The 22248-nt window shown below is 37.9% G+C and overlaps 6 protein-coding genes and 1 non-coding gene across 10 annotated transcripts; 4 read left to right on the plus strand and 3 right to left on the minus strand.

The window, feature by feature from the left end:
• The first annotated feature begins 6459 nt into the window (after positions 1 to 6459).
• Positions 6460 to 7638, plus strand: LOC110228336 (putative F-box protein At2g03610). Its single transcript, XM_021025371.1, is given in 5 exon segments — positions 6460 to 6617; positions 6619 to 6841; positions 6844 to 7124; positions 7126 to 7210; positions 7213 to 7638. Coding segments are annotated over 5 exon segments (1029 nt in total). The 5' UTR covers positions 6460 to 6587; the 3' UTR covers positions 7623 to 7638.
• Positions 7639 to 7721: 83 nt separating this feature from the next.
• Positions 7722 to 10141, minus strand: LOC9311289 (magnesium transporter MRS2-5). The gene is made up of 7 exons (XM_002876843.2): positions 10043 to 10141; positions 9133 to 9652; positions 8976 to 9046; positions 8708 to 8836; positions 8288 to 8632; positions 8165 to 8212; positions 7722 to 8072 (listed from the first exon to the last, which is right to left on the minus strand). Exons 2-7 carry the CDS (start codon positions 9572 to 9574, stop codon positions 7842 to 7844), a joined length of 1266 nt encoding a protein of 421 aa, XP_002876889.1. The 5' UTR covers positions 9575 to 9652; positions 10043 to 10141; the 3' UTR covers positions 7722 to 7841.
• A 120-nt stretch (positions 10142 to 10261) lies between these two features.
• LOC9312958 lies at positions 10262 to 11702 on the plus strand. Its single transcript, XM_002875175.2, has 3 exons — positions 10262 to 10472; positions 10562 to 11322; positions 11429 to 11702. The coding sequence occupies exons 2-3, from the start codon at positions 10568 to 10570 to the stop codon at positions 11610 to 11612; spliced, it is 939 nt and encodes a 312-aa protein (XP_002875221.2). The 5' UTR covers positions 10262 to 10472; positions 10562 to 10567; the 3' UTR covers positions 11613 to 11702.
• Positions 11703 to 11727: 25 nt separating this feature from the next.
• Positions 11728 to 14252, minus strand: LOC9311290 (putative G3BP-like protein). 3 transcript variants are annotated; one of them, XM_021025369.1, is made up of 9 exons: positions 14101 to 14252; positions 13673 to 13854; positions 13268 to 13565; positions 12973 to 13169; positions 12706 to 12856; positions 12485 to 12606; positions 12317 to 12382; positions 12172 to 12232; positions 11728 to 12075 (listed from the first exon to the last, which is right to left on the minus strand). In XM_021025369.1, exons 2-9 carry the CDS (start codon positions 13850 to 13852, stop codon positions 11888 to 11890), a joined length of 1263 nt encoding a protein of 420 aa, XP_020881028.1. In that variant the 5' UTR covers positions 13853 to 13854; positions 14101 to 14252; the 3' UTR covers positions 11728 to 11887. The 3 variants fall into 3 exon arrangements, with proteins under 3 accessions (XP_020881028.1, XP_020881027.1, XP_020881026.1); XM_021025368.1 differs by having other exon boundaries at positions 12973 to 13172; positions 14101 to 14248; XM_021025367.1 differs by having other exon boundaries at positions 12485 to 12609; positions 12973 to 13172; positions 14101 to 14248.
• Positions 14253 to 15722: 1470 nt separating this feature from the next.
• TRNAT-CGU lies at positions 15723 to 15794 on the minus strand. The gene has a single exon. It is a non-coding gene; the product is annotated as a tRNA-Thr (tRNA).
• Positions 15795 to 15870: 76 nt separating this feature from the next.
• Positions 15871 to 19158, plus strand: LOC9312959 (asparagine synthetase domain-containing protein 1). 2 transcript variants are annotated; one of them, XM_021024164.1, is made up of 15 exons: positions 15871 to 16010; positions 16254 to 16530; positions 16614 to 16753; positions 16825 to 16954; positions 17039 to 17056; positions 17147 to 17287; positions 17360 to 17433; positions 17507 to 17603; positions 17683 to 17788; positions 17870 to 17963; positions 18046 to 18245; positions 18345 to 18444; positions 18528 to 18644; positions 18722 to 18778; positions 18891 to 19150. In XM_021024164.1, the coding sequence occupies exons 1-15, from the start codon at positions 15918 to 15920 to the stop codon at positions 18996 to 18998; spliced, it is 1752 nt and encodes a 583-aa protein (XP_020879823.1). In that variant the 5' UTR covers positions 15871 to 15917; the 3' UTR covers positions 18999 to 19150. The 2 variants fall into 2 exon arrangements, with proteins under 2 accessions (XP_020879823.1, XP_020879822.1); XM_021024163.1 differs by having other exon boundaries at positions 17039 to 17287; positions 18891 to 19158.
• A 61-nt stretch (positions 19159 to 19219) lies between these two features.
• Positions 19220 to 22234, plus strand: LOC9311291 (cell division control protein 48 homolog B). The gene is made up of 12 exons (XM_002875177.2): positions 19220 to 19506; positions 19596 to 19640; positions 19758 to 19813; positions 19913 to 20062; positions 20149 to 20253; positions 20344 to 20443; positions 20531 to 20797; positions 20894 to 21063; positions 21191 to 21319; positions 21398 to 21488; positions 21568 to 21645; positions 21736 to 22234. Exons 1-12 carry the CDS (start codon positions 19348 to 19350, stop codon positions 22189 to 22191), a joined length of 1806 nt encoding a protein of 601 aa, XP_002875223.1. The 5' UTR covers positions 19220 to 19347; the 3' UTR covers positions 22192 to 22234.
• The last annotated feature ends 14 nt before the right edge of the window (positions 22235 to 22248 follow it).

Raw genomic sequence — 22248 nt, forward strand, 5'->3', positions numbered from 1 at the left:
GAAAAGTGAGCAACACACATCTCTTATAGAACGCAACGGCCTTCTTGTGCCAACCAATCGTCCCCTGCCACGCGTCTATCTGAGATTCCATTTTATTCAACTTGACTTCGCACGTGTTAACTCGCACGTGTGATTTCTTCATAACGTTTTGCTGTAACAAATCTCCCCCTCTCCACAGAACCTTGACCTCAAGGTTTTAAGCAACAAAGTCAGGGAATTTCTTCTGAAGATCAAAGAGAAACTCCCATGTAGCCTCTTCCACCGGCTCATTGAACCATTTCACCAACACCTTAGTCGCAGCTCTTCCCTGGCGATTAACCATCTTCCTTTCAAGAATTACCTCTGGTTCCTTCACAAACACGTCTTGGAGCACAGAAGGTAACTGAGTAGCAGTAGGTACATTTCTACCAAGATCTTCAATTGCGATACATGGAACACAGGATGGATTTGAGAAGATGTTGGTAACTGCAACTTGTACGCTACTTCACCACATTTGTCAATGATCTTATAGGGACCATAGTATTTAGGAGCTAACTTCTGATTGTTGCGCATTACCACTGAATTTTGTCTGTAAGGCTGAAGCTTGACATACACAAAGTCCCCAATGTCAAAATTACGCTCCGTCCTGTACTGATCCACGAACTGCTTCATCCGATGTTGTGCCCTCATCAAATGAAACTTCAGAAAAAGTATCATTTGTTCCCTCTCCTGCAATGAACGAGCCACCACTGCAACCTTGGACTCTCCTGGTAAATAAGGTAAATGAACAGGAGGAGGCTGACCATACACAATCTCAAAAGGAGTCATTCTGCTGGAAGAATGATAGTTAGTATTGTACCAATACTCTGCTAAAGCGAGCCATTTACTCCACCATTCAGGTCTAGCATGACACATACACCGCAAATAAGTCTCCAAACATCTATTCACCACCTTTGTTTGGCCATCACTTTGAGGATGATAGGCACTAGTCATCTTTAATGTAACTCCTTGAAGAGAAAAGAATTCTTTCCAAAACTCACTTGTAAAAACAGAGTCCCTGTCACTGACAATAGAATTAGGACATCCATGGAGTTTGAACACATTATCCAAGTAAGCCTGAGCAACAGAGAGAGCACTGTAGGGATGAGCTAAGGCAATAAAATGAGCTGCTTTACTCAAACGATCCACTACCACCATGATCACCGATTTTCCAGCAGACACATGCAACCCATCAATAAAGTCCATCGACACATCACTCCAAACTTTCTCAGGAATTGGTAATGGCTGTAACAACCCAGGATATGCTGCATTATCACCTTTACACTGCTGACACACACTACAACTCCTGATAAAGGATTGAATATCTTTCACCATACCCTTCCAATAAAACAATCCCTTAACTTTCTGATGAGTAACATCACATCCTGAGTGACCTCCCACCCCAGAGCAATGTAACCATTGTAAGATAGTATCCTTCAATTTTCCATCTGATGGTATCACAATTTTACTCTTTCTGCGCAAAATGCCTTGAACCCATGAGTAATGTCTCTTTGAATCCGGCTTTTGTTGTAGAGCAGTAATAATGTCCTGAACAACAACATCATTGGCATATCTTGCTTGAAACTCCTTCATTAAGTCACACTCCACCAATGATAAAGCCATATGCAACACTTCTGCTCCCTCAACTCTAGACAAGGCATCAGCCACCAAATTTTCCTTTCCTTGCATGTACTGAATCTCATAATCAAACTCCAGTAACTTAGGAAGCCACTGTTGTTGAATAGGAGTATTCAGTCTTTGTTCCAGTAAATACTTAAGACTCCTCTGATCAGTTTTTATGATAAAATGACCAGATAGCAAATAGTGTCTCCACTTTCTCACTGCAAAAATGACTGCTAAGAGTTCCTTTTCATAAATTGACAAGTGAAGTTGCTTTCCTTTAAGTTGACGACTGATATAAGCGAGAGGATGGCCTTCCTGCATCAACACAGCCCCAATTCCTTGCCCACATGCATCAGTCTCCACAATAAACTGCTTATCAAACATTGGTAAAGCCAAAACAGGAGCATTACACAAAGCATCTTTAAGCTCCTCAAATGCTTTTTGTGCCACTACAGACCATACAAATGCATCAGTCTTGGTTACTGCGTGTAATGGACCTGCAATCGTACCAAAACTTTTAACAAACCGCCAAAAATAGCAAGCCAAGCCTAAAATCCACACAATTGTTTACGATTAGCTGTATAGGCCACTCCCTCACTGCCTGTAACTTGGCTGGATCTGTAGCTATGCCTTCTGCACTAATGAAATGCCCCAAGTACTCCACCTTCTTGACAACAAATGCACACTTACTCCTTTTCGCAAACAATTGGTGTTGTTGCATTAACTCAAAAACACTCTGAAGATGCTAAGCATGTGCTTGCAATGATGAACTATAGATAAGGATGTCATCAAAAAATACTAACACAAACTTCCTCAGAAATGCTTTGAAAACAGAGTTCATGAGACTTTGAAAAGTTGCTAGAGCATTAGTAAGGCCAAAAGGCATTACTAAATACTCATAGTGACCATTGTGGGTCTTGAAAGCAGTCTTGTGTATATCCAACGGGTCCATACGCACTTGATGGTACCCAGCTCGCAAATCGATCTTAGAATACACACTTGAACCACCTAATTCATCCATTAGATCTTCTATTAGAGGAATAGGGAATCTATCCTTCACAGTCATACCATTTAACTCCCTGTAATCCACACATAATCTCCATGTTCCATCTTTTTTTTTAACCAACACCACTGGAGATGCATAAGGACTAGAGCTAACTTGAATAGTACCACCATGAAGCATATCCTCCACAATTTTGTCTATCTCGTTCTTTTGATGAACTGCATATCTATAGGGACGTTGATTTACCGGGTTAGAGCCTTCCAATAGTTTGATCTTGTGATCATGTTGTGCTCTAAACGGAGGTAAGTCAGTAGGTTCCTCAAATATGCCCGGAAAAGCATTGACAATTGCTTCTACACCAGATTCTTCACCATCTTCACAAGCTAAAGTGTTAAGTGAACAAATTTCCTGTCCTTCATCTTCTTGAAATTCTTGCACACATAACATAGCAAGCTGAACCTGGTTTTCTTGTAACTTCTGCAATTTCTGAGCTTTAACTTCCCTAACAGATCCTTCTTTCAGACCATGTAACAACACCTTTTGATTATTAATCTTGAATCCCATCTCCAATTTTTTAAACTCCCATGATATACGACCTAACGTCTCCAACCATTGCACCCCCAATACCATATCAATTCCTTGTAATTGTATTAATAAAATATCAGATGTGAATGAAGTAGTCTGCAACTTCCAATTAAAGTCAGTGATTTTGCCATCAACCCGCAGTTTTCTCCCATCAGCTACAGAAACACGAGTTAATCCCACCTTATCAATCTTACACCCCAATTTAGCTGCAACATTAGAATCAATAAAGTTGTGTGTTGAGCCAGAATCAATAAGGATGAACAAAATTATTTTATCATGTGTTCCTTTAACACGCATTGTCCTGTAGCCCGCAATACCAGACACTGCATTAACTGAAATTTGTGGTATATTCTGATCTTCTTCATTCAACAATTCCTCCACTGCATCCTCAAATTCATCATCAACATCCAAACAAAACAACTGAGTTTTCTTGTGAACCAAATAATGTTCTGGAGTGTACTTTTCATCACAAAAATAACAAAGTCCCTTTGCCCTCCTGTCACTCATCTCCTGCTGTGACATCCTCTTAGGTTGTTGAGTAGCCGGCTTAAAAGAAGTTTTAGTAGACTGTTCTGGTCTTGATATTCCCACCTTAGTATTTTTAACAAAACCAGTCCCATTATCAGTTCTAGTAGTCCAAGAAGAAGAGGCCAGTTTAGTTGGATGAGCCTTCTCATACATCCTGCCCAAGGAGAAACAATGCCTCACAGTTTGTGGTTGGAACATTCTCACATGCATTTGAGTGTCCATCCTCAATCCTGCCAAATAAATACTCACCAAATACTCCTCAGAGAGGTTAACTCTTGTTTTAATTAACTCAAACTTCTGATGATACTCCACGATTCCACCAGTTTCCTGTAATTTTTTTAATTCTGCCATAGGATCATCACACTCATCCTCAAATCGTTCTTTCAAAAGTTTCACATACCCTTTCCAATCATATAACACTTCAAGGCCAACACTAGACTGAATAAACGATTGATGCCATGTAGAAGCATGACTATCAAGGTGAATCGCAGCCATTTTTACCTTCAGATCCTCTGGAGTACGATCAATACCAAAAAATTCTTCCACCTTAAAGAGCCATTCCTTGATTCGTGTGCCATCAAACCTGGGAAAATCAATCTTCCCCAACTGTGTAAGATTCCCATAGTTATTACGCACATCTGATCGACCTGGATGGTGGCGATGGTCGTGAGACTGCTCGGAGTAACCAGATCTGTTCTACATCGACTGCGATGACATCAGAGCACTCCGATCTAAGTTTGATTGATCATCCGCCAACTTAGGAGCTGTAGATCGACTCATCGCACCAAACATTTCCGTCATGTGCTTCATCATCGCCTTGTGTTGCTCTGCAACTAGCTCTTCCAATCGTGAAATACGAGATTCCACCGGATCGCCAACCTCAACGTCTTTTCCCTTTGGTTCACCATCCTGCGCTCTCGTAATCGCCATGTTTTCCGAGGAAGACACAGCTCTGATACCTTTAATACAGTAATTTCACAGAATCAAATAGAACAACTTCAATCTCCGATTAATAATCCAAAATCCAAACAATCGTTATGATGTTCATGAAAAACACCAAACGATACAAGCTAGCTCTCAAGATGAGAGAAACCTAGCAATTACAAGAATTCTGGAAAACTTAAGAGATTACAATTATTCGATAAATGGAAAAGTGAGCAACACACATCTCTTATAGAACGCAACGGCCTTCTTGCGCCAACCAATCGTCCCCTGCCACGCGTCTATCTAAGATTCCATTTTATTCAACTTGACTTCGCATGTGTTAACTCGCACGTGTGATTTCTTCATAACGTTTTGCTGTAACACTCATCGGGACATAGAAAAAAATAAACAGAGAAGAAAAGCAGAGTATTATACTAGGCCTGGGAATTCGAACCGAACCGAGATTTGGACAAATCTGTTCGGTTCTTGTTAATTGAGTAAAACCGATCGGAATGATTTCAATCTAGATTTGGTTAACCGAAATTTTTGGTTCGGTTCGGCCGAACCTAACGGTTAACCGAAGAAACCAAAAAAACCCTAGCCTAATATTCCCAGCCGCCTATACTCTTCCATCTTCTCCAATTCTTCTTCGATTATTCTTTTTCTTGGTCTTCTCTTCGATTATCCTTTCTATTCTTCTTTGATTCATCATCACTATCATCTTCTTCATCGATTCATCATCACCATCATCTTCATCTTCTCCGATTGCTTTGTTGCCTCTTCGATTCACCATTCATCATCATCATCTTCTTCTTCTTTCATCTACACTTCAATTTCTTTGGTTCATCATCTTCTTCTTCAATCAGCATCACCATCTGCTTCGTCGATCATACCACGAGCTTCACTCTTGAGATCTCAGCCCGCTGGTTCTCTTCCTCAATCCATCTTCTTCTTTGTTTTTTTTTTTAGATACAAAATTCTCTCTTTTTTTTTTACATTTTTCGGTATGGGTTGGCAAAAAAACAATTTTTTACAAGCCCACGAAATTATTTGGCCCAACTATTTTAAACCGGAAAACCGAATTCAAAAAACCGAAATAACCATGTCCGAACCGAACCGAAATCTTAGTCGGTTAGTTTCGGAACAGCTTTCATTTTCCGAAATAACCGAAAAACCGAGTAACCGAAACCGATTAAACCGGTCGGTTCAATTTCGCAGGCCTATATTATACCATCGCATCTAATCATTGAAAATTTGAAATAAAATCACTCATAGAATAATATTTTAAGTTCTCATCATATGCTAAAAGCCTAAACGGTACAAAAAAAACAGGTTAATCGTTTTTTTTTTTTTGTCGTCTAGATTTATTATTAATTGCAAATTATGAGAACTGTTACATAGACGATTTTACAACTGACAATTCTTTCCGACCCTTACTAGATTCACGACAGACTACACTTCCTTCTTCGTAATCTTGATGAATACCTTCAATGATCCACAACCTGGCGACACTTCCTTCTCTGCGTAGAATCCTGGCGAACGGCTATAATTGTACATCGCTGGAGATCTCTTTCACACTTGCCTCCATTAATCTGCAAATTTGTTAATAAATCGCAATACCTGGGACTCGAACCCCAGACCTTTTGGTGTAGAAGCATTAATCAACCCTAGGTCAACCAATGGGCCAAGGGGGCTTCCACCAAATTAATCGTTTAGCGATTAGTTTATTTTTCATTTTGATAAAATATCAAACTCAAAATAAATATATTCTACATATATCCGTTTCTAGCATTAATTAGGGTTCTTTTGGTTCTAAACCCTAAAACCAAACCCTAGGTCCATTAGAGTGTTCTGCAGGTAAAAGAAGAATAAGCCGGAAAAACATTCCGATTTGACGAGAGGAAAAATGTCTGAAAATCAAGATTGGTCCAATCTTTTGTCACGATCTCTTGCGACCAATCCTCGAAAGCTTGAGCACTATTGATTTTCACCGAGCAAAAACAGTTTGCTCAGATTGGTATTCGGTTTGGAAAACATGCGTAAAGTGGCCTCTGTGCCCATGGCAGATCACACACCAAGGTAATTCTTTGAAGTTGTTTGATCCCAAAGAAGACAAGATTCACAAAATCGCTGGACTCTCTGACTTTAGTTATTATATGGCCGTAGCTGGCTCTTGATGGTACATTCTGGTCTCGATTTCTATATTTTAAACCTGTTAACGTGCAAAAGGATCAATCTTCCATCAATAACACATCGATCTATCGTAGGATTCGAAAGATCAGCTGTTTTGTGGATAGACGAGAGAACAGAGGATTATTTTGTTGTTTTCATATCAAACCAACATTACTTGTTCTCACACAAGAAAGGAGATGATAAGAATATGAATTGGAATCTCTGCGACACAAAGGTGGGTTTGTTCGATATGGCTTATAAGAACAGTAAATCTTTATTTGTATACTTTGGATCATGACATAAAGATTCTTGATTTCTCTGGAGATTCCCCCAAAGTAGAAGGTATGAAAAACCCGTATCGGTTCGATATTTTGTGTAACCGTTGGAATATATTTGGAAGAGGAAAATAGTGATTCAAAACTCAGGAGAGGTACTCATCATCTTGAGCTTAAAAAAAGTGATTCATGAAAAGAAGTTTTTGTTTTACATCTTTCAGATGAATCTTGAGAGTAGCCAATGGGAAAGAGTGTATTCTATTGGAGAAAATGAGATGATAATATTTGGTCATGGTGTTACAATAAGAGCACCAGTTCAAGATGTTGGTGATGGAATCAAGAGTGATTCAATCTGTTTCGTTGAGAATGAGCTTTGGCCGGATTGGAACCGTCCTTCAAGTTGCGGTATCTTCGATCTTGTTACAAGTAAAATCACATGGCCTAAGAGATTCGGTGTTCACATAGATCAGTGGTTTATTCCAGGATCTGCTTAGATGTGATGGTGTGCTTTCCTTCTGTATTTCGCTTTGACATTTGGGTTTAAACTATGCTTTTCTTTCTCTAATCATCACTCTTAATCTTATTTCTTATCATTAATCTTAAAAACATCCAGTTGTTTCACTATAGGTTAAGCCTAAGCTCAGCAAAAGACATTAGTTGTTCATCTTTACAATAGAAGCTCCATGAGTCTTCTTCTTCTCTAACATAAGTTTTCAGAGAGGGAATACTTTTTTGTGCTTGAAGTATAATACAAAACCAAAATACAAAAATCCGCATCCAATACCTGTTATCAGTAAAACATACTGGAACGTCGTCGGATTCTGGAAAACAGAGTCTTGCAAATTCATCCCGAAGACTGCGGTTACAGCGGCAAAAATGGCTGCCACAAAGGTTGCCGCGGTGAGAAGCAGTTGGAACTGAATCAACTGATTCTGCACATTCCCCTAAGAAAACATGGATAAAAGTCAGAGATCCAGAGAATATTATGGGATGAAACAAGAACAAGATTGCAAAACTTGATTTTGTCGGTCCTTACCAGCTTAATGTTGATCAGATCCTCTGTATCATCTATATACTCTTTCAGCTGCAAACACAAGATCATAATCAAAATGATGAAACAACATGTAGTTGAGTTGACAAGAAAGATTAAGAATCTAACCGATGATAATTTGCTCAGAGTGTTATCAACAACGACAAAGTAAGCTTCTAGTAACATCTCTAGTTGATCAATGTTCTCTCCGATGCTAGAGGAGCTTAACAAGCTTTTATGTGAGCCAACAATACTGCTAAAGGCTCTTTGAAGCTTCCCAAAGTTTCCACTTGTTGAGCCTACAGGTGAAACCGGTGCAGATTTCGAAACTATACCAGAAGATTCAAAGTCCTCACCAATGTTATCTTCTAGCTCCTCTGAAGCATGAGCTTCAGCTCTTTCCTTTTTCTCAGTCAAATACATCTCAGCCATGTCATCATCATCATCCATTAAATGTTCTATTTCATCACAAACCTACAAGTTTTGACCTCCAAAATCAAATTATGGAACTCAGGCTTTTTCAAATTTGAAGAGTCTTTTGTGTTTCACCTTCTGAACTTTCTGTGTTAAGGTAAGAAGACGGCCTTTTAGCCTGCGCACGTGTTCTAGATTAAGCGTACTGATGTTTGTGGCTAGTTCATCAAGAACAGGATACACCTCCATCTCAAGCTCATTCACCTATTAAAATCACCAAAACTTTTGAGCTTAACAATAGCTTAAAGCTCATTTTATAGTTACACGAACTATCATGCAATAAATTATATAGAAGAATGATGAAGCCCAAAACTAAAACATTAGAGAAGACAGTGTGGCATACCTGTGCATCTAAGGACAAGCAAGATAATTCCAAAACCAGCTCCAACGCTTTAAATTCAAACGGCAAATCATCTGAAACCAACACATATAACAGTTTTGTCAGCAATCTAATCAGTATCATAATTTCAGGCCACCACAGCTATATCAAAACCATTGACCTTTGATATGTAGGTTTTGATTTGATTGAAGGCGTGTACACAGTTCCGACTGGTACTGAACAACAGATGCATCCCGAGCATTCATGAGAATAACCTCTTCAGCTGTGATTATACACCTGATCTTCTCAAGGCTGACCACTATCGCTCTCTCACGCCCCAAAATACTCGAAGGATAGATAAACAAAGGATCAAGTAGTCTCAAATCCCTGGATGGTAAAGAACAACGCTTCATTATAGTCGCCTTATCGAGCTCCAAAACCGCCGAGTTCCCATCTTGATCAATTTTCACCCAAGAACGACTAGATTGGCCTCTCTTCTTAAGACCAGAAAACGGATGCCCACGATTATTTTGTCCTTCAAAATTAACCGGTCTACCAATTTTTTGCGAAGATATGAAATCCGGAAGATTAGAAGCGGAAAATGGATCCAGTTGCTCTCCCATGTTTGCTCTGTCCTCTCTTGCTTACAATTACTAATCCACCAGAGCCAAACCTCCCACCATTCAAATAAACAGTTTCCACTGAAACAGAAGCAGTCAAAGTAAGCCTTTGGCCACAGTTTCAAACCTGAAAACAACAAATTTTGACCAGAAACTGCATCGACGATAAAGAATCCACCTTTGATAAAACCCTCAAATCTGTTACCAATCTAGGATTGAATAACTTCGTGTTTAAGTTCTTAGAGACTAAAATGAAGAAAAGCCACAAATTTTACAGTTACATAAGATCTAATTCTCAAATTCAGTATCTTCATTCGAAGAATCAATCGTTTAAAATATCGAATACAAATCACATCGATCAATTAGGTCTACAGGATCATACCCAAGATTCCGAAAGTAAAAAGAAGAAACTTTCAAATACAATGATACCGTAAAGGGATATATAAACCCTAGATTCCATGAAAACGTTACCTTTCGTTTACAAGCTTTCACTTTCCCCAACTAGTAGTAACAGAAGAAGAAGAGGAAGAAGAAGAAGAAGAAGAACAAGAACAATGGCCTTTTTCTGTTCTAGTATCTGAAGCCACGTGTTCAAAGTCAAGGCCTTTATCTATTGGATAGAAGACGGTTTTTTAAATAGACCGTGACACAGAGGATCATTAATAAAGAGAACAGATAAGAGTCGTCGACATGGCGCGAAACACAGCCATGGTTTTGTTAGTTAAAGTTCCGAACTTTACGAGATACCTTTCGTTCTGTTTATCTCCAGACAACGAACCAAACCCTAGATCCCCTTTTCCTCATCTTAATTTTTCTTCTTCCTTCGTTTTCTCTAACAAGAAAAAGAAACGAAATTTCACAACTTCACTCATCTGGTTCTTCTGGTCAAATCGATTTCAAGGTATGTTTTTGTACTTTTATCTGGATGTATATCGGTTTCGAATAACCCGAGAAATGGCTTGAATGATGCATTGATGATTGCTTCTTCAGGTGTTTATGGAGTCTAAACATGAAGAAGATGTGTTATCCAAACAAAAACATGATGAAGATGGAAAAAAACAAGGTTCATTAGACGGGGAAAATGGAGATGTTGAGCATAAAATGATGCATTCAGAAGAAACAGAAACTGTAATTATTAACTCAGAATCACATTCTAGATTATCGTCGTCTTCTTCATCTTCTTCGTCTTCTTCTTCTTCGTATTTATCGCCACCGAAAGATCTACCTGAAGATGTTAAAGAATCATTGAATGATCCGGAGATTTCTTCACCACCTGTTCAAGTAATGGATAGAGATGATAATAACGGAAAATATGACCCGAATAGGATTCCATCTTCGGTTTTCGAGAGAAGCAAATCGAATATACCAGCTGAATGGAGCTGCACTTCGAACGAATCTCTCTTCAGTATTCATTTAGGACACAACAGTTTCACTGGTTACGGTGGTGATTTGATGAAATCAGGTGAACTCTATAAATCGGGAGAGTTACTCGCGTACAGTCCTGGACTTCCTATGCCTCCTCCACCAGGATCAGAACCAAAACCCGTCGAAAAACCGAAAGTTGTTGATTCAGATAAGAAAGAGGAAGTTGTACTAGTAGAAGAAACGCAGACATCTTCATCTGATGAAGAGGAAGAGAAGAGAGAGAGCCATGAGAAAGAACAACATCCCGCTGTTTCTTGGAAAACTCCTACAACTTCTTACCGTTCTAACCGAAGCTCAAACAGCACGCATTCCTTCTCTTTCCCAATGTACATACTCCATCCATGACCATGCCTGATTCACCTTTCCTCCTTTCTTTTTCTCTGCATCGGTTTTAATGAAAGTTGCTTGCCTTTTTTTTTAATGCTTTTACAGTTTGGCAGGAGCTGCAAGTGATTCAAGAAAGGTAGTAACAGAGGAACAGAAGAAACAAGCAAAGCAGTCGCAAGAGTCACAAAAACCTGCAGCAGACGCAACAAATCAGAAGCAGTCAATGTTTAGGTGGTTCTCATGTTTTCCTCAATGTCCGTGGTGTTGTTCTTCCTGCTCTTGTTCTTGATTCAAAAAAAAAAACTGTGGAGTTTATCTCCTGTAAAGAAAGTCTGTAGGTCATTAGAACCTTAATTCAACTCAATTTTGTTCTCTTCTCCTTTGCTCATGAGAAGATACAAATCAAAGAGTGAAGAAAAATGTTCTACATTTATCCCAAAACAATATCAAAAATCAAAAAGATCAACGCCTAAAATATCCACGGAAACTAAAATCTGTTTTAACATCGCCTAAAACCTCAGATTCTCAACCAATAAGCAAAGTCTGGAAGAAGTAAAAACTAATCTAGTTTTTGGCCTCAGTATTGCCATGGCCATTGTTCTGGTATGCTTTACCATCCCCATCAGACTCATTGTTCCGTCTCCCATAGCCTCGTCCTCCATTGACACCACTTCCCCGAGGTTTGTATCCATCGTTTCTGTAACTACTGTTGCTTCTTCCAGAGGATCTGCTGCCATTTTGATTGTTAGATCCTGCAGAATCCAAAATAAATTAAGTTAATAAGCTTTTCTTTTTTACATTTTAATAAAGTTATAATCTTGGAGACAACAATGCATTAAGAAACTTGCCTCGCTTTTCTTCTATAGATGCTCTTCGGTTTCCGATTCTGATTGGTGTTTCCTTGTGAGCCTAGAGTTGTGCATTTGTAGATCAGATAACAAGAACTTCAAATTACATTATAGGTGAGGGTTTGATATGCAAACAAAAACATACCTGAAAGACATTTTTTATTGATTCACCATTTTCGAATGCCACAAACCCAATACAGTTCTTTTTTTCCTGAAAGTCACACAGATTTTTAAGCATGTGAGTGGACCATGGTCTAAGGTTTTTGAAACTATGCAAATGAATTTTCTGTAGAACATTGAGAGAATAACTGACCGGGTAACTTCTGACTTGGATACCATCTTTTCTAATAGCTCCAAAACCTTTGAATGTTTCATAGAGTTGCTCAATAGTCGCATCCATAGGCAAGTTTGCAACAAATATGGAACTACCCTGAGCTGCTGATACATGAAAAAATAAATAATCAAATGAGACAAAAGCAATAGGAATATTTTTCAATTTCATTGTTCTTAACTATTAAACAATGAAAAACCAACCTGGTTGTTTAACGGTTTCACCAGAAGCTTGTTTAAGAATTGAAGCAGGAGCTTTGGGCTTAGGAGCAACAATCGATTTTTCGACGCGTTTAGGCTTGGCTGGTGAAGCTTTATCTTGGAAATTACCAGCGTTTTCAGCCAGAGATTGGACCTATATGTTTGAAATCACATCAAGAGATTAGAAGTTATTATACGATAAAACCCAATAGATTATTATACGATAAAACCCAATAGATTATGAAACTAAGCAAAAAGGAGGAGACTCACAATTAATGCAAAGGATTTCTTGGGAGCCTCCTCTTGAAGTTTTGCTTCAGCAACTTTAGGCATGTTGATGTTTCCATTCACAACTTTCTCCTCAGGGACTTTCGCATGTCCGTTTGCTATGACACTTGCGGGCTTTGTCACTGTAGTTTTAGCTTGAGTAGGGACAATAACTGCCTCTACAATTTCATTTGCAGGCTCTACTGATCAAAACCAATACCATGTAAATCAAAACAATGTCAAGATGGTGAAAAAATTTCAGATTCTTGATAAATAAACCATCGGTAAAACGACTTACCGGTGAAAGCCTTTGTTGACTCAATCACTTGAGGACTCTCCTCAACCTCCTTGGTAGATTCTGGTTCAAAAAACTCATCAGACACGTACCTAAAGGTATCATTCAGCACAAAGTAGCTTCCATTCCGCGGCACAAGAAAGAAACTTTGAGAAAATTTCCTTCTGCCTCCGTCTTTCCCGATCACTAAACCCGTGACTAGAGTTACAACACCATTCTTTAAAGTTGGTTGAGAATCAGCAGTCAAAATCTGTATCTTCGAGCTTTTGTAGTCAACGGACATTATCTGATCATTAATCGCCTGCAAACACGATATAACATTCGTCGAATGAATTTTTTTTAAAAAAACTAACCAAACAGACTGTTTGATTCCATTATACAAGTGACTATGCCATTAAAGGAACTTACTTTCAAGGATTTTATAGTAACCATCTCACCATCGAGACCCGGCCGTGAAATCAAACTATCCTCGAGATAGAATTTGTGTACTTCCGAGGATGATTCATAAAGGTGGTTATAGTATTCCTGGACAAACCCATTGCCTACAAACTGTGGATCTACTGATGGAGCGTTTGATTCAGGTGTCATCTCTGCATAATCCAAGAGATTAAAAATTTGAAATCAAGAAACAAAAAAAGTTAATTTGCATAACTGAGAATTGTACTTTGTGGATCTAACTTTATAGTACGAAATATATTTCTCTCCAGATAATATATATGTAAGGCTTAAATTGAACTTCCACAGATCTATATGATAAACCGATAAATTGAACTTCAATTGAAGCAAAAAGATGAATTGAGAGATTGGAGAATTATGTATGAAGCAGAAGCAATTACCTGATAAATTGGACAAGACAAGAGAATCAATCGCAATTAGAGTGAAGAAGAGAGAAGGAAGGAGAAGAAACGAGTTTACTTGTGACGTTTATATATGGCTTCTAGGGTTTTTTTACAGACAAATCTCCGACCAGAATTGGGAATTTGGTTTTGGCTTTTTTCAATGCTTTTTTGCAACTTTTTGGATATTTTTCCAATAATATTTTGCCACGTAATCATATTTGATTAGTTGTTTTTCTGATTTCCAAATCCTAAATAGTTTTTGATTTTTATAGATTTGGGACTTTTGAATATTGTTCACAAACAAAAACAAAATATTATTTTGGTGTAAAGAAAAAAAAACAGATCGATTGGATTGGGATTCGGTTTAGATAAACAAAAACAACTGATTATTTAAATTCATATTCTATAATTTTAAGTATATTTAATTTTTTTTCTTTTTCTTCTAATTATTTTATTTATTAGCACAGTCACAATCATTGTTCACAAGAGTCATGAGAAAAGTTTGACATGTTTTCTTAGATAACAAGCATGCATTTTGTTCTGTATGGATAAAAGAGAACCTTGAGTTTGTGAATATATTGCGCCAAAGCTTGTGAAGTCCCACCAAGAATCGAAAACAGACAACCATAAGCCTTTATCGCAACGAGCCACTCATATGATATTTTTTATTTAACTTGACTATATTGATTGCTTTCAAAACAACTGTAAATAAAAAAAAATATTACGATTTAAAGCAAAAAAAATGAAATATTAAACTCATCAAAAAGAAAAACAAAATTGTGACATTATTTACCACATAAGGATATGACTATGTACATATAGAGGCACACTTTTATTTATTTTTATTGCCAAATACCTATATGTTAAACCTTATAAAATTTGTTAAGAATTAAAATTATTTTGTGCTTGACAAATAAAAATCATGCTTTTATTTAATTAAAACAATTTCACCTTTTCGTATTTAAAGATAGACTAAAAGTATTAAATTCACTAAAGAATAGTTTTAATTGTCATGTTACTAAGTTCACATTTTAAAAAAAAATTATATGTTGTAGAATTTTTACTCTTAATTCTTAACCATATATGTAAGTGTAATAAATGTTCTTGGAAAGTTGGCGTTTACGCAGATAAATGGATACACAAGTTTGTTACGTAAAATTGTGTTGACAAAAATTTGTTCAGAACAAGCTTTTCTTACTAGAAGAAAGATTTTTGACATGATGACATAGAATGCTATGATATATGGATATTTTACATATATGTGATTCTTTTTGTACAAAAAGTGTATCTCAAGTTTCAACTAGTAGTCTAATACCGACTTTTTCTTATTACATTCGACTAATACAATTTCTATATTATAAATCTGAATACAAATACACACAAAAATATATATACTATATAAATCTGAAAACAAATTTCTATATTATAAATCTGAATACAAATTTCTATATTATATTCTTTTTTATTTTTCTAACAATGTAAAATTATATGCGGCTTTATTTTCTAGTTTTTTCCAATCGAATGTTTTGGTTAAGAACGAGCCAACATAGAAAATTCAAAGCCCATAAAAATGCGAATAAAATAAGCCCAAACCCAAAAAAAAAAAAAAAAAATTAAAAAGCCACCGGTGAGGATCGAACTCACGACCTTTCGCTTACGAAGCGAACGCAATACCACTATGCTACGGAGGCAATTTGTTGATTTTCTCGAAACATTTTACAAGAATGTTATTGCTTGTTAAACAGGCTTTTAAGCGATTTCATGACAACTTTGACGGAACCGGAGACCAGAAGCAGACGCCGGCAGAGGGAGATATGTGTGGAATTGCGGTTGTTGTATGCGGCGTTCGTATCGAACTCTCGACGCTTTCTTCGTTTCTCTCTGAAACTGTGACTCCTTTCGAACGAGTAACTCTCTTTCTCCGACGTCACTTGTGATTTTAGATATTGGGTTTGAAGTTTAGGTTTTGGTTCTGTCTGAAGTTTAGCATTACTGATAAAGCTTGGAACTTTAATCGAGTTTCAAGACTGATTGTTCTTATTTAGAAAGAAAGATTTACACTTTTGAGTTTTTATTGATAATGTCTTGAGATGAGAGTGAATTGGTTGTTCATAGATGAGCTAATTTGGTGTTTTCTTTGGTTAAACCAGTTACAAGTCTGTGTTGAAGATGTTAAATCTGTCTTAAGCCAAAGAGGTCCTGATAGTGTAGGAGAAAAGACTATTCATCTTCAACAAAATGCATCAACTTGTGGTCAAGATTCTGTGACTCTCTCTGTTTCTGAGGCTAGTGGAGGAACTTATGAGCTTGAGGAGACTACTTCTTTGGGTGAATTGCATTTTATTGGTTCTACATTACAGCTTAGAGGAACTAGTCCTATAAGGCAGCCATTGGTGGATTCTTCTGGGAACATTCTAGCTTACAATGGTGTGGTTTTATTCTTAAGGTTTTTGATTATCATATGTTTTCTTTTACACTATACGAAATTGATTTGTATATTTTCCCTCCAGGCGAAGTATTTGGTGGAATTGAACTCAACTGCTATGATAATGATACTGAAGTGCTTTTGAAGTCTTTAGAGAAAGCAAAAGCTTTAGTTCCAGATGTTCTTTCGATGATTAAAGGCCCCTGGGCCATTATATATTGGCAGGTAATTTTGGAACTTGCCACTATATTTTATGTAGCATTTTTACTTGCTTTTACCGCCTTTTTCTCTATCAGGAAACCTCAAGAACGCTATGGTTTGGTAAAGATGCTTTTGGTCGGAGGAGCCTCCTTGTTCACTGGCCAACTGTGGAAGACCCTCGTTTTCTTCTATCGTCTGTTTCACCAGCTTCTTCAGTTGCTCAAGGTTCTGGTTTGTACTGCTTAGTAGAGTAATTTTGTCTCTTTATGTACACTCCAAGGCGAAGTAACATCTGTTGTTTTTTGGCAGGATTGGATACTGAAAATGGTAATAGCATTCATAGATTTTGGGAAGAGCTTCCATGTGGCGTATACAGCATTTCTTTTGGGGTTTCTGAATTATGTATTCGTGGTGAAGTCACAAAACACGAATGGAGAAATACCATCTGGAAAGAATTGATTGAATGGAAAAGGGAATTAGTTGTACCTAGACCTGAAGATCTATCAACGTCATCGCATAGTGGAATTCAGGAAGACAAATCTGTTTCAACTTCTTTAGGTACTACTTAAAATTCGTTTGACTCCTCCAGTTCTTTCCAAATCTCATATGTCTGACAAGGTTTAGCTTTAGGATTAGCGCAGACAGTTTTGGTCGTGTTAAAGGAATCAGTGAGGCGGCGAACTTCACTTCATAGCATTTATCAGGTATGAGCTTTAACTTTCTTTTTCTCCGACGCGATGTGTTTTCTTCTGAACACGTTCGTATTGGCATAAACAGGGAGAAAAAGAAGCTGTCCCAGTAGCTGTTCTTTTCTCTGGTGGATTGGATTCAATGATTCTTGCTGCGCTGTTGGATCAGTGCCTGGATCCAAAATGTAACTATTCCTCGACACTGTTTCTGTCTCGGACAACAATTCTGAAACTAATCAAAAGAATTAATATCTATTTATTCAGATGAGGTGGATCTCCTTAATGTCAGTTTTGACGGTCCTAATGCTCCTGATAGGATCTCCGCCAAGGCTGGAATAAAGGAACTCAAAAAGATTGCACCTTTGAGAAGGTTGAACTCCGAAAACCTTTTATGAAAAACGCATATATCTATTACTATTTATGTTGATACAAATGTTCTTGGAATATTCAGGTGGAAACTTGTTGAGATTGATGCTGATCTGTCAAAACTAACCTTTGAGACCAAACGTGTTATGTCACTCATAAATCCTGCAGACACTTACATGGTAAACCTCAAAGTCTTGAGCATTCTGATTACATTCTTCCGAACTTGATGAGAGTTGAACAATCTTTGTTGCAATGCTCTAGGACCTTAACATAGGAACAGCACTATGGTTAGCTGCTCGCGGTGATGGTTGGATTCACGAAGATAATGAAAATCCAAGTGTAGAAGAAGATAAACAACGGGTCAAATATAAGTCTGATGCTAGAATCCTGCTTGTTGGTGCTGGTGCTGATGAGCAATGTGCTGGTTATGGTAGGCACAGAACAAAATATCGAAACGGAAGGTATATTATTCATATATGTATAGATGTGTCTACGTATACATTTCTTATGGATGTAAACTATTAAGAACCTCATCTCACAAGTTTTGTTCATTTTTTCAGTTGGGTTGCGCTGGATCAAGAAATGAAATTAGATATGCAGAGAATTTGGAAAAGAAATTTGGGTCGAGATGATCGATGCATTGCAGATAACGGAAAAGAGGTATGTGTCAAGCCACAACTAGAAACTTGAATCGTTTATTCTTTGTGCTCTATTCTGAAATGTTTTTTATATTACATGTTCAGGGGCGATTCCCGTTCTTAGATGAAGATGTGATAAAGACTCTCCTTGACATTCCCTTGTGGGAAATTGCGGATCTTGAGCAACCAAGTGGAAAGGGAGACAAGAAGATTCTTAGACAGGTGAGTAAATCTAAGCTAAAGCTACCATAAAGTTCTAGAAACTTCATAAACTCAAAATGTTACCTAAAATCTTGAAGGTTGCAAAGTTGCTTGGTTTACATGAAGTTGCAAAGATGCCTAAGAGAGCAATTCAGGTAAGAAGAGGAGAACTTTCTGAGAGAACTCATCTTCAAAAACTAGTAAAGTTAAAAGCTTTGTGTTGTGAGCTCTCTCTCACTATTGATTTGGACTTTGGTTGTGATTTAGTTTGGATCGAGAATCGCTCGTGAATCAAACCGGAAGAATTTTGGAAGTAACCGTGCCGCAAACCAGGCTTCTGCCGGGAGCGTGAGATTCCAAGCACCGTCACACTAATTCCCTCCTATTCATGTTAAACAAACTATCTGTTAGATCAAATTTTGTTATCCATTGTATCCTATACAAAGAAACATTCTTTCAATGTTCTCAAAACTGGTTTGAACATTGAACAAAAAAGGGACTAATAAGAGGAAATGTTAAGTCTTGAACCACTTGATTCTGTATTTTGCTCAATCTCAAACGTTAGTAGAAAATAGGGTAAAATTGGAATATCACAAGAAAAAAACAAAAACCCTAACATTATTGTCGAAAATCAATTTCGTGCCCCGGTGGTGATCTGCGAACTCCGGCGTATAAACCCCTGCAAAGCCCACAACTTGGTAACCCCAAAGCTTGGTTCTTTTTGATGGAAACCGAAAGCAGTGTCTGCGACAACATCGTCAGCGATGAGAAATGGCGAGCGGAAGCTGAAATTGGTGGCAACGAGAGAGCTCTGCAAGCGCTTCGAGAACTCATTATCTTCCCTTTTCGTTACCCTCTCGAAGCTCGAACTCTTGGTCTCAAAGTACACACATAAACACATATGTTGGATTCATAGCTTCTCTCTTCGTTTTTCAATTGTTTAATTAGCTCTGCTTTTACTTATCATTGCAGTGGCCTAGAGGATTGCTTCTCTACGGTCCTCCTGGAACCGGCAAGGTAGAAACTCTGTTTCAAGCTTGAACTTTTCAGTGTGTTGGGTTCTTCAAAGTTCTCAGCTTTGATCTTACAGAAGCTAATTCGACCGCTCTGTATTGAAAATTTTGGATTTTGTAGACAAGCTTGGTCCGTGCTGTTGTCCAAGAATGTGATGCACATTTGATTGTTTTAAGGTACTTTTGTTTTGTAGCTTCTGTATAATTTATGCTCTGGAGTGATAGAGACTATAGCGGATTTATGATTTGTCTTTGTGTGTCAAATGCTCTGTTTAGCCCTCATTCTGTACATAGAGCACATGCTGGAGAAAGCGAGAAAGTCTTAAGGGAAGCTTTTGCTGAGGCTTCTTCTCACGCTGTTTCAGACAAGCCATCTGTGATTTTTATTGATGAAATCGATGTTCTTTGTCCTCGTCGTGATGCTAGGTATTGCGTCACCCCTAGTTTATAGTTGCTATCTTTAATGAGATCTTTAAGAGAATGAGAATACTTTGGTTCTCACTACAATGCAGACGAGAGCAAGATGTTCGTATTGCTTCTCAACTATTTACACTCATGGACTCAAACAAGCCTTCATCATCTGCACCGAAAGTTGTTGTTGTAGCATCCACAAATAGGTTATTGTCTACCATAAACAGTATATTAGTTTTAAGTAACATCGGTTTTGAATGCAATGATCCAATGGCTTTCCCCGATCTTGTCAAAAGGGTGGATGCGATTGACCCAGCGATAAGAAGGGCAGGACGATTTGATGCTTTAGTTGAAGTGAGCACGCCAAATGAGGATGATCGTTTAAAAATCCTGCAGGTAATTATCGAGTTCTTGATTTCTTAAATGGGATTTTCGTAAATAGGAAGTTTGTTCGTGATTGTCATGTTTTCTATTTTTTTTCAGCTGTACACAAAGAAAGTCAATTTAGATTCTAGTGTCGATCTTCAAGCCATAGCAATATCTTGCAACGGTTATGTTGGGGCAGATTTGGAAGCTTTATGTCGCGAAGCAACCATATCTGCAAGTAAAAGATCCTCAGATCCTCTTATCCTAATATCGCAAGACTTCAAGATTGCAAAATCTGTGGTTGGTCCAAGTATAAACAGAGGCATCACAGTTGAAATCCCTAAAGTGACATGGGACGACGTTGGTGGTCTTAAAGACTTAAAGGTCAATACTTTTTAAAAATATTTCATTTTGCACCTTGTTGTCCTGTTTTTTCAATTGCGATTAATGGGTTTTTTTTTTTTTGTTTCTTTGTGACAGAAAAAGCTCCAGCAAGCTGTAGAATGGCCAATCAAACATTCAGCTGCATTTGTAAAAATGGGCATATCGCCGATGCGTGGGATACTTCTACATGGTCCTCCAGGTTGCTCAAAGACAACTCTTGCTAAAGCTGCTGCAAATGCTGCTCAAGCCTCTTTCTTTTCCTTAAGGTATAGTTTTTGTTGATTAGAAAGTTGAGAACTTAATAGATCACGTTTAAGGAAATCCCCTTTTGGTTGTGAAACTTGGTTTAAGGAACTGATTTGTTCTTGTGTCTTTGTGTGGGGTACGATGCAGCTGTGCAGAGCTATTTTCTATGTATGTTGGAGAAGGTGAAGCATTATTGCGGAATACATTTCAAAGAGCTCGACTTGCTTCTCCAAGTATAATATTCTTTGATGAAGCTGATGTTGTTGCCTGTAAAAGGTTTGTCTCTATCTCTTCTAACTTTTGCTTCGTGTTATAGACTCTTCTTAACATATTTATTTCCTTCTGTCTTCGTAGAGGTGATGAGAGCTCAAGCAATAGTTCTACAGTTGGAGAAAGGCTTTTATCTACACTGTTAACCGAAATGGACGGTCTTGAAGAAGCAAAGGTAAACAAACGCTCATAGGCTTTTAAAGATTTTATCTTTGTTTTGGGTTGCAATGATATTGATGGAGTTTTGGTTTTAGGGAATCCTCGTCTTGGCTGCCACAAACCGCCCGTATGCAATTGATGCTGCTCTTATGCGACCTGGTCGATTTGATCTTGTAAGTCCTCGTATTGTATCTTTTGATCAGACGAGTTCTTTTGAAATAACAAACCTTATTGTTACCCTTTTCTTCAAATGTCTTGTTTAGGTGCTATACGTGCCACCGCCTGATCTAGAAGCCCGGTTTGAAATACTGCAAGTGCATACACGCAACATGAGACTAGGAGACGACGTGGATCTCAGGAAAATAGCTGAAGAAACCGATCTCTTTACAGGTGCCGAGCTCGAGGGTCTATGCAGAGAAAGCGGAACTGTCTCACTTAGAGAAAACATCGAAGCAACCGCCGTCTTCAATCGCCATTTCCAAACCGCTAAAAGCTCGCTTAAACCCGCATTGACAATCGAAGAAGTCGAAACTTATTCATCATTCAGGAAAGCGAAAAGATCTGATTCAAAACCGATTCCGATTAACAAAAAGAAGTCGACATCCACTGTTTTCGGATTCTCATGGCAATTTGGTGTTTTGAGCTTAATATTACTTGCTACTGGAAACTATTACTTCAACCACACTAAACATGATTTACGAGTAGCGTCTGCTACATGAGTCTTAAACAGCTCAAAAGTAAAAAAGTTTCTAATTTTGTTTTCTTCATAAATACCG

The sequence above is a fragment of the Arabidopsis lyrata genome (genome assembly GCF_000004255.2).
Source record: "Arabidopsis lyrata subsp. lyrata unplaced genomic scaffold ARALYscaffold_5, whole genome shotgun sequence".
Classification (NCBI taxonomy): Eukaryota; Viridiplantae; Streptophyta; class Magnoliopsida; order Brassicales; family Brassicaceae; genus Arabidopsis; species Arabidopsis lyrata.